Below are 14,206 nucleotides of genomic sequence, written 5' to 3'. Positions count from 1 at the left end.
GAAACAGCTTATTATAGACCCAATTCCACCTGAAAAGGAAGACCATGCAGTCACAAAGAAAGAGGGTGTCATCGTCTGTAAAGGGTACTGGAAAGCTGTAAAGAGCTCCAATCTACAAAGAAAGAGGGTGTCCTATCATTTCAAAATCCTTAATAACTAAGGTCTAAGGTTGTCATTGTCTCTTGAAAACCAGTATATACGATCATAATTGTTAACATATACATTGACACTTTCATTTTTTGATGGTTTGAGCTTTTAGATGAAATGATAGCGAACATGGTATTTCCACACAAAAAAATGTCATAAGAACTCCACTTGCAAGGACCATGGGTCAGCTTTGCACACCCATTAGAGAAGCTTGACCTAACCATGCAATTTCTACTCGAGAGGAGCCATTGTGTAATTCAGGATGGGTTGGGCTTCCTTAGCTGAAACTTGATCCAACCCAATAGCTTGCCACATGGGTAGGATAGTTTGTTTAACAACAATGTTCTAAAAGGATAGAATAGTACTTCCCTGTGCCTTTCAGACGCGGTTTTGTTTCTTCTCTGATTCAAAAATTACTTTTTTTTTTTTCTCTCAAAGTTAGCTAACACATTCCTTTCCTATTGAAATACTCAAATGCAATAAAAATAAAGCATACTTTTGACTCTGGTGTCTGGTCTCATTTTTCTTTTTGATTTTTATCTATTTAACAAAAATTATTAATGAAAACCCATAAAAATGGTATGGTAACTACTTGATAAATATGGTTTTTTTATTAGAAATAAAATTTATTCCTTCTCCCATCTTCCTTATAAACTCTCTATCTCCACTTTGGACTGAAGGAGAGATTTCTAATTACAAAGCAAATGACTAATTTACCCTTCCATATTGTGGTAAGAATAATTGAAAATCAATTTTGGTCAAAACATATAAATGACTCTTGATCTTTTGATTTTTATATTTTATCAATTAAAAAAAAAATAGAAATAAACTCTATAAATAATATCAAATTCAACCAAAATTTTTTTGTGAACAAAAATAAAAAAGAAAAATACTCCAAAAAAGGCCTAAAAAACAGTACTGTAAAATAAAAATATAACCAAACAGACTCTTTGTAGCTGATTTAAGATTCAATATATAAAGCCCATGAGTTTTACTTCGGGCCCAAGTCCATATTGATATCTCATATCTCCAAAGTCCTAGTTCCTTGTTAAACTCTTTTTGATTATCTTAAATGGCTATAATTATCCCTTTGTATGTATCAAAGTTCCAAACATGTGATGTGATCATACGATTGAGCGCTAAGGTGTGTCAGTGATGGTGGATGGTGGGGATGTGTCCCCATCCGACTCCATGTGGGTCCCTGGTCCTTATTCTATTTGTTTCTTCAGTTTCTGGCCCAGGTTCATGATCAGACCAACCATTATTCTGGTTGATCCGCCTCCCCCATGAGTGCGGATCAGGTTCACGTAGGTTATATATCTGATTGACCAATAATCAATCAACTGATCAAATAAAAATTTGTCTATACTTAACTTATCATGTATATGATTAATCAAATAAAAGCGTGTCAATGCCTAACCTATGAGGCATGATTAATATAACCGATGGAACATAGCCTTAAATAGATAGTAACCAATCGATTAGATCGGTTAGGTTGACACCCCTAAACTATCTGCCTCGTACACCTTTACAGTTTGAGATTAGAAATTGCATAAGCTATCTCATGGGATGTGATGATCATACGATTGAGCATTAAGAGATGTGATCGTCCTACTCGCACACGTGTTTGCCATAAGTAAAAGGGATCATTAAACAAGGGCTGGATGATGCCCAAGGCCAAACCTCTTATAACCCAAAACCTTACGAATCATGACTCACTCTCAACAAGCCATGTGGCTGCCATGTGTACCAGAGTAAACATCAAGATTCCAAATACCCTAATTAATTAGGTCCCTCCTTAGTTCTATTTGTTTCTTCATGTTTCTGGGCCACGTTGATGATCTGAGACTCGGAGAGAGCCCGACAAGTGGATGACGAAGTGAGAGAGATGTTAGTTGAGAACTGGAGTAACACATCGTCGCTGATCACCACGTCTATGATTCCACCATCAACACGAAGCTACATAGCCTTGGCACCATTACTAGGTGGCACAGACCCTTTTCATGCAGAAACATTCCACGTACCCGAATATTCCCTTCCCATCACAAAAATCCAAACCTTTCCTGCCTATAAAATGGGCACAGCCCAGCTCAGTATCTTATCAACCATCTCTAGTACACAACTTTAGTCAGTCTGTATTGCTCTCCTCTTGGTCTGTTAGTGCTTTAGAACCGCTTGCCGTGAGCTCACTCAGCCATGGCTAACAAACATCTTATTCTACTCAGCTTCCTCTCTTTACTTCTCGTGGCCAACCACGGTTTGGCCACCAACAAGGCTGAGGGCACCATCGAACTCGTGACCAACAAACCTGAGGCCATCGGTTACGAAGGGAGACAGAGCCACACTCGACTGAGGGAAGCTCGCCAGTGCCGTCTCCAACAGATCTCAGTGAGTCAACCTAGACAACGCATTCAGTCGGAGGGTGGAGTGACCGAGTTCTGGGATGAGAACGAGGACCAGTTCCAATGCACTGGAGTTGCAGCCATGAGAAATATCATCCAACCTAACTCCCTCTCTTTGCCCAATTACTCTCCATCGCCACGTCTCGTCTACATTGAACGAGGTATGTTTGTTGTTTCTGGGACCTAGGTAGATTTCATTCTTATTAAAAGTTAGCCGTTAACGAGAGGGTGCCCAAATTTAAATAGAACTACTAACATCTGACGGGAAATAATTAGTTCCGCGTGAAATTCCAACATGTGTTTGTTTTCTGAGTCAAAAGAATACCGACCTAATTCAAATCCATGAATGTGATGGCACAGGTCGAGGGTTGCTTGGAGTAACCTTCCCAGGCTGCCCAGAGACATACCAGTCATCAAGAGATGAACAGTCTTACAGGGGATCATCAAGGAGAGGCGATGAACAGTCTTACAGGGGATCATCAAGGAGAGGCGATGAACAGTCTTACGGGGGCTCATCAAGGAGAGGAGGTGAACAGTCTTACGGGGGCCCATCAAGGAGAGGAGATGAACAGTCTTACAGGGGCTCAGAGGGTAGTAGAGGAGAACAAGAAGAATTGAGGAGCGGGGAAGACCAGCACCAAAAGATACATCGCGTACGCGGAGGAGACCTCGTTGTACTTCCAGCCGGTGTAGCCCACTGGTGCCTTAACGACGGGAAGGAAGACCTCGTCGCTGTCTCCGTCAACGACCTTAACAACCAAGCCAACCAGCTCGACCAGAAATTAAGGGTAACCATTACCAAAATACTCTCTCTCTCTCTCTCTCTCTCTCTCTCTCTCTCTCTCTATATATATATATATATATATATGTAGTTCATGCTAATGGTATACTTGATGGAATACGTGTTGCAGTCGTACTACCTAGCCGGGAGCCAAAACCAAGAATCGCAGAGGGGCCAAAGCTATGAATCACAGAGAGGCTCACAGAAAGGGCCTCAACAAGGAAGTGGGGAGAGTGACACCTACCAAAACATATTGAACCCCTTCGATGAGAACTTGATGGCAGATGCATTGAACGTTGATGTGGAGACAGTGAGAACCATGCGGAAGGAGGACGGTAGGGGTTACATCGTTAAGGTGAGAGAAGATATGAGCGTAATCCGCCCTGATGAAGACTATGAAGAAGACGATGAAAGAGAAAGAGAGAGAGAAAGAGAAAGAGAGAGATACATTAAGAGGCGAGAAGGAAGCAGGGGAACAGGCGAGCGTAGATACATTAAGAGGCGAGAAGGAAGCAGGAGAACAAACGGACTTGAAGAAACCATATGCACCGCAAGGATCCATCATTACCTGGACAATCCCAGAGAAGCTGATGTTTACTCCAGAGACGCTGGACGCCTTAACATCGTCAACATGCTTAAGCTCCCCATCCTCTCTTACTTGGACTTGAGCGCTGAGAAGGGCGACCTCCTCCCGGTAATTATTTTAAAAATTAAAAAAACAGGGATGACTCAGTGAGTTATAGAATGGTGACTGAAAGAGTTTGTTGGTTTTGTTGCAGAATGCCATTCACGCGCCGCACTGGTTGATGAACGCGCACAGCATCTTTTACATAACGCGAGGGGAAGCGCAAGTGCAGGTCGTTGGGAACAACGGACAGAGGTTGTTAGACGACAGGGTCAACGAAGGCGACATATTCACCGTACCACAGTACTTCGCTGCGACCTTTAGGGCTGGGAGTGAAGGAGTGGAGTGGGTAGCTTTCAGGACATCAGCCTTGCCCATAAGTAACCCAGTGGCAGGGTCCACTTCGGTGTTTAGGGGAATGCCCGCCCAAGTAATTGCAGAGTCTTATGGGATCGGACTCCAGGAAGCCCAGAACATCAAGTACGGAAGGCAGCAACACACCCTGCTTCTGCCTCCTGGCAGGAGATCCTCTAACTAAGGAGGTTGTTTTACTATTAGAGAGTGTAACTCCTACGTAATAAGGCGTGTGTAGAGAGAGACAGAATAGAGAGATGAGAAGGGGTTTCCTTCCTTTCCTTCCTCTAATAAAGGCCTTTTGATGTAATCTATCAATAAAGAACGTAAGTTTGGTATTTTCAAGTCTTTTTTATCTGTTTTATTTTCTCCTTAATTCTCTTTTATGGATTGTGGTTTTCAAAAATTGCTCATCTATCACTAAGCTCACTCATACGAGTCTTTGGTCCTTCTTGTTTTGTTCTAATGGTGTCTCCGGTGGAAACCAGCGCCGTCTCTGACGGTTGAGTGTCTTCTTCTCCAGTTGTTAGGAAAATGGGGCATAACATGTGTTCTAAGGCTTTGCATCAATGGGCATACAACAGACTTGAAACTAGTGCCCCTCGCCCTCCCAAATTTATTTGGATAAGCAAAGCTGTGTGATTATCTTCAGATTTCCTATGGCTTTGCTGCTTCAATAGGAACATTCTAACTGTATTTTTTTAGTTTAAGACAAGTCTCTTTTTATTTACTTCAGTCAAAATGGATACATGCAAACTCCAATTACACATATAAGTATATACATATCTGTCATATGCTTAGGAACTAAAATTTTCATCCAAACCAGAAGAAAACAAATTTTTAATCCCATGCCATATGACAGATGAATCATGAGTACTTCCCCCCCCCACCCCCCAAAAAAAAAAAAATCCTAGTTTCAGCAGAAATAACACATTATGCAAGAGTCTCTTGCTCTCTCCTTGGTTCTGAAATACAATAGAACACTAACTCCAAATTGGCAGACCGAAAAATAGAAAATCCGACTCTACTCTAAATTGTTTGATTATCTACAAGTACACAAAAAAAAAAAGGCTAGTATACATCTTGTAACGCCCAACCCACCTTCCTACTTTGGTTTGCACAAAAAGTCTCATTTGACCGTCATTGCCCTGATGGTTGTGGCTTCTCCAGTCCAGATAAAGTTACAAATCCATTTTTCCATAATGCGGAGACTAGGCCCTCATCTAGTCGTTCCTACCTGATCTAAGGCAAAATTCAAAATGACACAAAAGATGGGAGGGGGAGAGGGGGAGAGAAAAATGAAGATTGCAAACTCTAACCCAATCATGTCAAGTTATAGCTTGTGACATCACTCATGCTGAGCTGAATAGATGTTGAATAGACCCATAAAACCTCCCTGTTTATGCGAACAACAACCATAGTTATGACGTTGCTTTACAGTTTTCTGACAGACAAAAGTGAAACTATGTATTTTCTGAACCTAAATACTTGTATTATAATAAAAAATTCTACATTAAAAAAAAATGTTATGGTAGTAAAGAAAATAATCACACCTTTTGCCTTCCCCCACCCCCGCCAGGGCAAAAAAAAAAAAAAAGGAGAAGATGACAAAGGAAATAATGTTTGTTGCATTTAGCAGGAGTTGTCCACTAGTAGCTCTTAGTTTCGGCACAAATCATATCAATAAGCATATTGAAAATATAAGAAAGTTAGAAAATGAACATTTTCTTCCTAGTTTGTTGTGTACATTTGATGGTTAACAAAAAAAACAGAGCTTAAGCTAAAAATTCAATTTAATCCATCACAAGAATTAATTGGTTACCTCCTATGCTAACAAAGAAGAAAAGAGCATCGCATAATGTGAAAAAGAATTCATGGAGAGAAATCTTGATCCTCAGCTAAATAAGAAACCTTCATCAATGTTGAAAGAATGCTATGTCTGAGCAATCATGTAGTATGGCCAAAAGAATGTACATCACAATCTATGTTAACATTGTAGTAAAAAGTACAAGATCCATCCTTTTCGAAAAAGAAAAAAGAAAAAGAAATAAACAGAAGAAGCCTACTCAGCTTAGTCAAAGGTCTCAACTCCAGTAGTTATATTGGATGCAAGAGACGTCAATGCCCAGAAAAAAATGTAAGTCACCCAGATCTTTAATCGCAAACCGACGAGAGAGAGCACTTATCAAATCTGTAATGGCAGATTGAGATGTCCCTGTGAAAATTAAGTCATCTACATAGATAAGGAAATATATAGTGACAGTCTTCTCCTGAAAAATGAATAGACTTGTATCAGTTTTAGATGCAAGAAAGCCATGAGAGATAAGAAATGTGCTGAGGCTATTATACTAAGCTCGCAGAGCCTGGCGAAGACCGTATAATGACCTCTAAAGTTTGTAGACAAAGTTAGGATGAGAAGCATCCACAAAACCTGGTGGTTGGGACATATACACATCCTCTGTGAGATGGGTGTAAAAATGCATTATGGACATCCAATTGCCGTAGGGGCCAATTATGCACAACAGCCAGAGACAATATAGTCCTGATAGTAGCCGACTTTATCACAGGACTGAATGTCTCATGGAAGTCAAGACCAGGGCGCTGGAGAAACCCTTTTGCTACGAGACGAGCTTTGTAGTGCTCGATGGATTCATCAGATTTCCGCTTCAAGTGGAATACCCACTTACAATCAACAATATTCTGAGAAGAGGATGGAGGAGCCAAGACCCATTTTTTTTGTGAATAAAAGCATAAAACTCATTGTTCATTGCGGCTGGCCAAGCTTTAGATTTCAGAGCTTGGGTGTAACAGGTTGGTTCCACTGGATCATGGATCGGATGCTTTGTCACAGTGAGATTTAGCCGAGCAGGCGGTAGCTTGAGAGACGCAGTGCGGGAACGCATGATCATGTGATGTACAGGAGCAGCAGGAATATCGGGTGAAGAAGATAGGTTTGGTGAATCGGATTCTGGGTTAAAAGTAGATGGGGCAGATGCAGGGATTGAAGAATGAAGAGAAGGCCCAGAATTGCTAGTGGAATTAATGGGCTGGTATGAAATGGGCTGTGAGTAATTGGACAGATTAGATCTAGGGGACATTGGTATGTTGAGCTGTTGGGAGATAATGGGCTGTAAAATATCTTGAGTTGGGTCATTAAAAGGTGTTGAAGTTGGACGACTAGTTGTATTGGGCCTTTGGATTATGAATGATGAATCAGATGGGAGTTCTGGACAGGCTAAAGAGGGATAAAAAATGGGTGGACGGACATCATACCAAGCAGAGGCGTTTGATGTGGTTAGAGTTGTAGACAAGAGCGGAAAAGAGGCAAAGGGAAATACTGATTCATGAAGCAAGACATGTTTGGAAATGAACAGAAAATTGGAGGTTGAATCATAGCATTTGTATCCCCTGTGAGAGAGTGAATAACCAAGGAAGACGCATGGCATGAAGTGAGGCTCAAGTTTATGAGAAGAATAAGGACGCAGCCATGGGTAGCACAGGCATCCAAAAGTATGTAGTAAAGTGTAATCAGGAGCAATTTTAAACAAACGTTGAAAGGGACTTTCATTCTCAAGTAAAGGTGTTGGCATCCGGTTTATAAGATACATGGTTGTTAAGAAGGCATATGACCAATATATTGTTGGAACAGAGGCATGGAACATCAAGGCTAGGCCTGTCTCGACCACATGGCGATGTTTTCTCTCAGTAGCCACATTTTGGGCCTAAGTATGAGGACACGAGATGCGATGGGAAATGCTATGAGAGCTAAGGAAAGGAGCAAGTTTTTGAAATTCCCCTCCCCCATCTGTTTGGATAGACTTAATAGAACAAGTAAAATAGTTTTCCACCATTACTTTAAAGGAAGTAAAAACAAAAAGCACATCAGATTTCAAAGTGATGGGAAAAAGCCAAGTATATTTGCTATAGTCGTCAACAAACAGTACATAATATCAAAAACTGTCTATAGAAACAGCTGGAGCAGGACCCAAAGATCACAATGCAACAATTCAAGGGGAGTTGAACTAATAGAAGGTAAAATTTGAAATGGAAGTCTATGACTTTTAGATTGCTGACAAGCTTGACACATAGTATGCTTCATGTGAGTTACAGGAAGATTAAACTGTTGTAGGAAATGGCACACAACCTTGTATGGTAGATGTCCAAGACGAGTACGCCAATTCAGAATGGGTGTACGAACACTGACCATAGAGAGAGATGTAGAAAAATTGGAGTTGAGAAGTGGCATATGGTATAAGCCATTTTCACTTTGGCCGCAGTACAACAATTTCTTCGTCATCTGGTCCTTAATCAAGAAGAACTGTGGGTAAAACTCAAAGAAAACTTGATTTTCTAAGGTAAACTTATTAACAGATAATAGGTTGCGATGAATTTGGGGAACGCAAAATATTAGTTAAATGAAGATCAGAGTTATCTAGCTTTAAATCTGAAGAACCAACATGTGTAGTGGTCAAACCTTGTCCATTCCCAACTATTATTTGATCTGGGCCATAGTAAGGAGAGCTGATTGCCAGATTAGAAATATCTGCAATCAAATGGTTATTAGAACCAGCGTCAAGAAGCCATACAGAGGAGGAAGATGTGGTTGCAGAGAAGGCAACCATACCATGGAAAGCATTGGTTGAATCTTTGTGGATAGTGAGAGGCTGTGTGGCCAGCAATAGTGCAATTGACAGGTAGAGCGAGGCTGATTTTGAAAGGAAGGAGAAGAAAAATGTTCACCTGTAGTTTGGGTATAAGATCCCTGAGAATTGTAGTCATAGGGAGGACGTTGAGAAAATGAACCACGAGAGTTCTGAGATTCGCCAGAATTGTAATGCTATTTGTTCTTCCCACCTTTTTGAGGGAATAGAATGGGAAACGATACAGATGAGGAAGGATCTGAAAGACCTATCCAAAACTAAACCTTAGCTAAGAGAATCTCACGAAAAATGAAGCAAATGAGCAATCGCATCAAGACCCGAAAACGCATTCGAATGCCTTGGAGAGACCTATTGAAAGAAAGCTTGGCGAGACATCAGAAGAGGAAAACCTTAATTCAGTTAGGGCAGCAGTATGGTATGAAATCGATTATGAAGCGCGGGATCACTCGACGAAGAATCCGAGGCAGTTGACTCATCCGACTAAGAATTTGAGTCTAAGTTCGACCCCGATCCATACTTAGTAGAGTGTTTACAAAGGTACCCCTAATGTGCTTGAAGAACCGCCTCCTTCCATCACATCCGAAGAAGGAACCGGAACCAGAACTGGGAGGGAAGCTATCCCAGCTCTTTCAATTCAGGTGCAGTTGAAGAAGGAAGAAACCAGAAAGGCTATAGAATTGTATTGCGTTATGTCTATGGATGATTCCATATTGGGTTACTAAAAAGTGAATTGATGATTCTGCTCTAGCTTGGGCGGAACATGGAAGTACAATTTAGGGAATTTATAAGGACTAAACGTACTGATGAAAGATAAAGCTTAGGAAACGAAATCATAGCTAGGGAGAATCCTTCGTTTGAGGAAACAGATGAAAAATCAGTCATGAACCAAACCCCAGTTTTCAGGCTCTCCTGAAGCCTTAGGGCGAAAGCTATTATTCCTCTCACATTAGGAACTTCGCTCACTTCCTCAAACACTTGAGACTTGAGACTAAGGTTCTTTTAAACAATACATCTATGACTAGAGAATTAGGTATAGGAAGAATAGATCTAGCAATACAATCACCAAACTATTAACACTTCCAATACCCATACCTGCACCCATATCATCAACTCAAAGGAAAACCATTTCGTCACCCCTTAAGGGCGGGAGCCTAACTGCAACTAAAACTATTACTAGAAAGACACCTCTACTGGCCTGTATACTATTTCCCAGCTAAAATCCCTCCTACACTTTCGAACTCCTACGCATTGGAAATGAAGCAGACAGTCACCATTACCAGAAGACCCGCAACCAACTAATGGTTCTTTTCTTACTTAAGACTTAGGGAAAGGAACAAGAGTCAAAACTGAGACTAAGAGGAAGATTGAGTATAAAAAAGCTTACGGGAGGGAGGAATGGTGCCTATTACTATGTGTTACTAGCTACTTGCCTTAAGAAAAAAGAGGGATTTACTGTAACTGTACTCTCAATAGGGAATATATATTTTCACTACTACCTATACACACTGTAGATTCGCCAACTACCGATGGGGATCGACACTACTTCCAACACTAAGATTTGGCTTAGACTAAAGCTACAATCAACATTCGAAACGAGAAAACTACTATTATTTGCACGCATACTACTATTGCCCCTGTCTTACCTCCTCGTCCGGTCTAAGAACAAGAGAGCTAACACGTACTACCAATAAGATAATTCTATTTTTGCTAGGTAAAAACCTCCTCTACCAGTTGCAGACTCTGTCTTAGTGCTTCCCTTCGGCTAAGGAAGAAGAGTCCTAACACCTGCTAACAAGAAGATTTTTTATCACTACAGGGCGTCGTCCTTGGCAACGCAGCAGACAGTTCCTTTAGTGCATTGGACCTGAAAAACTCGACCGGAGGTGCTTTGCTTTCAGGAGTCTGAGTTCCAGGAATAATTAATCAAAGACAACACTGTCGATTCCCCTTTAAGAATTCCCCCCTTTAAGCTTTAAGCTACCTTTAAGCCACTCTAGTTTCAGTTTTCACTTAACAATTTCTAGTTAACATTTTCTAGGACACCTTAAAAGAAAAGGAAAAAGAGACAAGTAATCCCCTAAAAAGAAAGAAAGGTAGTTACAGGACGATCCTTCGCCGCGAGAACTAATATCTATCAGGGAAGCTACCAATATGGAAAAGAGAGAATGGTAGTCACGTATGCGGGAAAGACTCAAAATGAAAGCAAGCAACTAATAGACTTCACGAACCCCTGATAATACTCTATCTCGCACGCAGACTACTGACGGAAACAATACATACTAGCCATACGAGTTCGGTTCACCTGCACTGACAGCCGCTTAGTAACTAAGCCCTAATAGACACTAATTAACCAATGGCTGAAAACCAATACTAAGCCCCTTGCGTCATCTAACTTCCTTCTCTTCTGTCTTAGATAGGCTTGAGGGCTCTACTCAAGAGAGGGGTGAGTGAGCAAGGCGGACTTGTGTAGGAGAGAGGTCCGTTGCACAAGTGCCACGCGGGCAAGTTAGCTAGGTAAGCTAGAAGTCCGTGACACCTGGTATCAGAGTGAGGTTGTGCTTGGAGCCATGGCATCCTCAAAGGTTACTGAACCAAGGCCGTCTGACGATCAACCTAAGAAGAGGTCCAAGTCAGCAGAGCGTGTAGCATTGGAGACAGGCGTGGGAGAATTGAAGCTCAATGTGGGGGATGGAGAGGAAGATCTTAAGGAGCTTGAAGCCAACCAAGAAGGACTTGAGAGTGCCTTCGACGATTGCCTTGGATCCTTACTCGCTGTTGGGATAGGAATAAAGCCAGTGCCCATTCCAATCCGATCAGATGTGGCATTACCGGGTAACTATAAATTGAATATAAGAAAAGAAGGAAGATGAGGGTTAACTTCAATGGAGAAAGAAAGCACTCGATGATCAGTTCTCTACCAGGATAAAGAAGATGATCACTAGCAGAGATAGCAATTCGAACCTTATAGTATCCCTACAGTGAGGGAGACTTCCCGTGTCCTACTTCCTTTGAATGAACACAAACCAATCATGTAATCATCTATAGATAGATCATTGTTGGAACATGATCCGATCTTCGAGAAGTAGTGCTATGATCCTTCCATCCCTTTTCTTTCGTGTTACGAAAGAAAAGAGGTACCCGTCCCTCAACAAGAAGTCTTTAGGAGACCTGTTACTGTGCTACTCTTCATTGGTTAGAGATCTAACTTCATGGGTGACAGCCAGGGAAAATCCTCTCATCAACTGGATGGACACAAAGAGGTTCTTTTTTTTTCCTAGAAAAAGTATGGAGAATGATCGAAAGGAGAAAGAGAGAATCATGCGCAACAGGCTTCTACTAGGCAATAGGGCTAGACTCTGACTGACTGACTAAGGATTTTTAGGAAGCTCGGAGCCTGATGCCCCTCGCCGTCTTGGCAAGGTTTGGCAATGAGACTCAGTTTTACATCCATCAAAAGCAGAGAGATCGAAGGTTGGTTGTAAATCAGCAGCATCCATTCTTTCGTAGTCTTGTTTGGTAGTAGGAAAGCGTAACCTAAGTGCAACAACGAGCTTCCGCCAGACAATTGGACCGTTCACTACTGGGGTCAACGGCTATACTATAGAGTTTTGGTTTCTTCACTTCACAGGGGGGCTGGGCTATTCATTATCAAGCTACTCAACGTATTGATAGGACTATAACCCTATCTTAGAAACCCCCTCTTCATCGGGTCAGGCTGAAAAGGCTTCATTCTGCCTTCCTGGAAAAATGTAGTGTCTTATTTTGCCGCTTCGGGTGCCTCAGCTGCATTGTATGATTCATATGAAGCAATCGGATGCGTCTACCTCTGCGTATTCGTATGCTTATGCCTCTTCAGCTTAGGAGGCTTGCCCGGCTTCGTCCTATGAGGCTGTAGTTGCATTTTCTTGTGCTCTATCCCCCTTACCTGTTGAGTTTTGAGTCAAAACAAAAACCTCTGTCCCTTACAACTCTTTTCCTACCCACTGTCCTTGTTTCAAAGCTAGCTTCAAGTTCTAGGGACGGAGTCAAAGATCAATCCTCAGGCTCTGGGGAGTGACTTTGCATTGGTTGTCTTATGGTAGCCATACCAACAAGGTCTCATGAAGAGCCAGATCCGTAACACTCACAATACACGGCTCAATTAGCACTAACTACAACAAATGAAAAGGAATTCGCTCTAAAGAAAAGACGCTTTTAATTGCTCTGAAAGGACGATCTGGTCGAGATGTGGTGTCAAATCACTTCGATGAGGGATCCGTCAGAATTGTAATTATTGTTATGATGGCCACGAGAGTGATAACCACGATAATTTGCAGTCCAAGAATTCAAATGCTTCGTATCAGAAGCAGGTCCAATAGACGTAACATTTGCAGTGGACAGGGGAGAAGCAACATCATTGTGAGTTGAAAGAAGGTAGCCCTCATAAATAAGTAGGACTCCAATTAGTTCAACAAACGTAACAGGTTCGACATGAAGGTGAATTGTGGTTGTGAAATCCCTGTAGTCAGCACCAAGGCCTCGAAGAGTGGCAAGAACCAAATCGTCATCACACACAGGCTGAGCAATCACTGCGAGTGTGTTAACGATAGTCCAAATGGAGAGGATGTACTCAGTAACAGATTCAGAGGCCTTTTGTACACGAGAGAGTTTGTCTTTGAGATCCAAGACATATGTGAGCAACAAGGGAGCAAAGATTCTTGAAAGAATCATCCATGCATCGTGCAAGGTTACAGTAGAAACAACATGAGGAACCGCCGCCTCAGAGAGGGAGGAGATGATCCAGTTCCGAATTAGTTCATCTTGCCATTCCCAGAGAATTACGGTGGATGAGGTCATCGTCGTGGTAGTCCACAATGGATCAAAATCAGAGATAGAGGGGCGCAGAAATGTTCCGTCAACATACCCGAGGAGATTATACCCTTGGAGAAGTGGCAGAAACTGTGCTCGCTAGATCAGATAATTGGAGGCGGTGAGCTTGATCGGAAGTTACGGGGAGACGTTGACAACAACTGGAGAAGAAGACACTCCATAGTTAGAGACGGCACTGGTTTCCACCGGAGACACCATTAGAACAAAACAAGAAGGAACAAAGACTCGTAGAAGGAACAAAGACTCGTATGAGTCGTAACCTACTGATACCATGTGAGAACTAATTATTTCCCTTATTAATATCAGTGATATTGGATACATATATATATATATATAGGTGATTACAAGTGGTAAGAACTCTAACAAT

At 41.7% G+C, this 14,206-nt stretch overlaps 2 protein-coding genes across 2 annotated transcripts; one reads left to right on the top strand and one right to left on the bottom strand.

The window, feature by feature from the left end:
• The first annotated feature begins 2,343 nt into the window (after window positions 1-2,343).
• Window positions 2,344-4,757, top strand: LOC122092259 (11S globulin seed storage protein 2-like). Its single transcript, XM_042662590.1, has 4 exons — window positions 2,344-2,710; window positions 2,910-3,337; window positions 3,461-4,024; window positions 4,110-4,757. The coding sequence occupies exons 1-4, from the start codon at window positions 2,344-2,346 to the stop codon at window positions 4,491-4,493; spliced, it is 1,743 nt and encodes a 580-aa protein (XP_042518524.1). The 3' UTR covers window positions 4,494-4,757.
• An 8,446-nt stretch (window positions 4,758-13,203) lies between these two features.
• LOC122092258 lies at window positions 13,204-13,806 on the bottom strand. The gene has a single exon (XM_042662589.1). It carries the CDS (start codon window positions 13,804-13,806, stop codon window positions 13,204-13,206), a length of 603 nt encoding a protein of 200 aa, XP_042518523.1.
• Between the last annotated feature and the right edge of the window lie 400 nt (window positions 13,807-14,206).

The sequence above is a fragment of the Macadamia integrifolia genome, chromosome 10, assembly GCF_013358625.1.
Source record: "Macadamia integrifolia cultivar HAES 741 chromosome 10, SCU_Mint_v3, whole genome shotgun sequence".
In the NCBI taxonomy this organism is placed as follows: domain Eukaryota; kingdom Viridiplantae; phylum Streptophyta; class Magnoliopsida; order Proteales; family Proteaceae; genus Macadamia; species Macadamia integrifolia.
The sequence above is the reverse complement of the archived record's forward strand: the minus strand, read 5'-3'. Positions and strand labels throughout refer to the sequence as shown.

Excerpts from the sequence above, each read along its gene's own strand:
- LOC122092259 (XM_042662590.1), top strand. The coding sequence starts at position 2,344 with ATGGCTAACAAACATCTTATTCTACTCAGCTTCCTCTCTTTACTTCTC. Across the intron at positions 3,338-3,460 it reads AGCTCGACCAGAAATTAAGG|TCGTACTACCTAGCCGGGAG; the intron begins GTAACCATTACC and ends TACGTGTTGCAG. Across the intron at positions 4,025-4,109 it reads AGAAGGGCGACCTCCTCCCG|AATGCCATTCACGCGCCGCA; the intron begins GTAATTATTTTA and ends GTTTTGTTGCAG.
- LOC122092258 (XM_042662589.1), bottom strand. The coding sequence starts at position 13,806 with ATGACCTCATCCACCGTAATTCTCTGGGAATGGCAAGATGAACTAATT.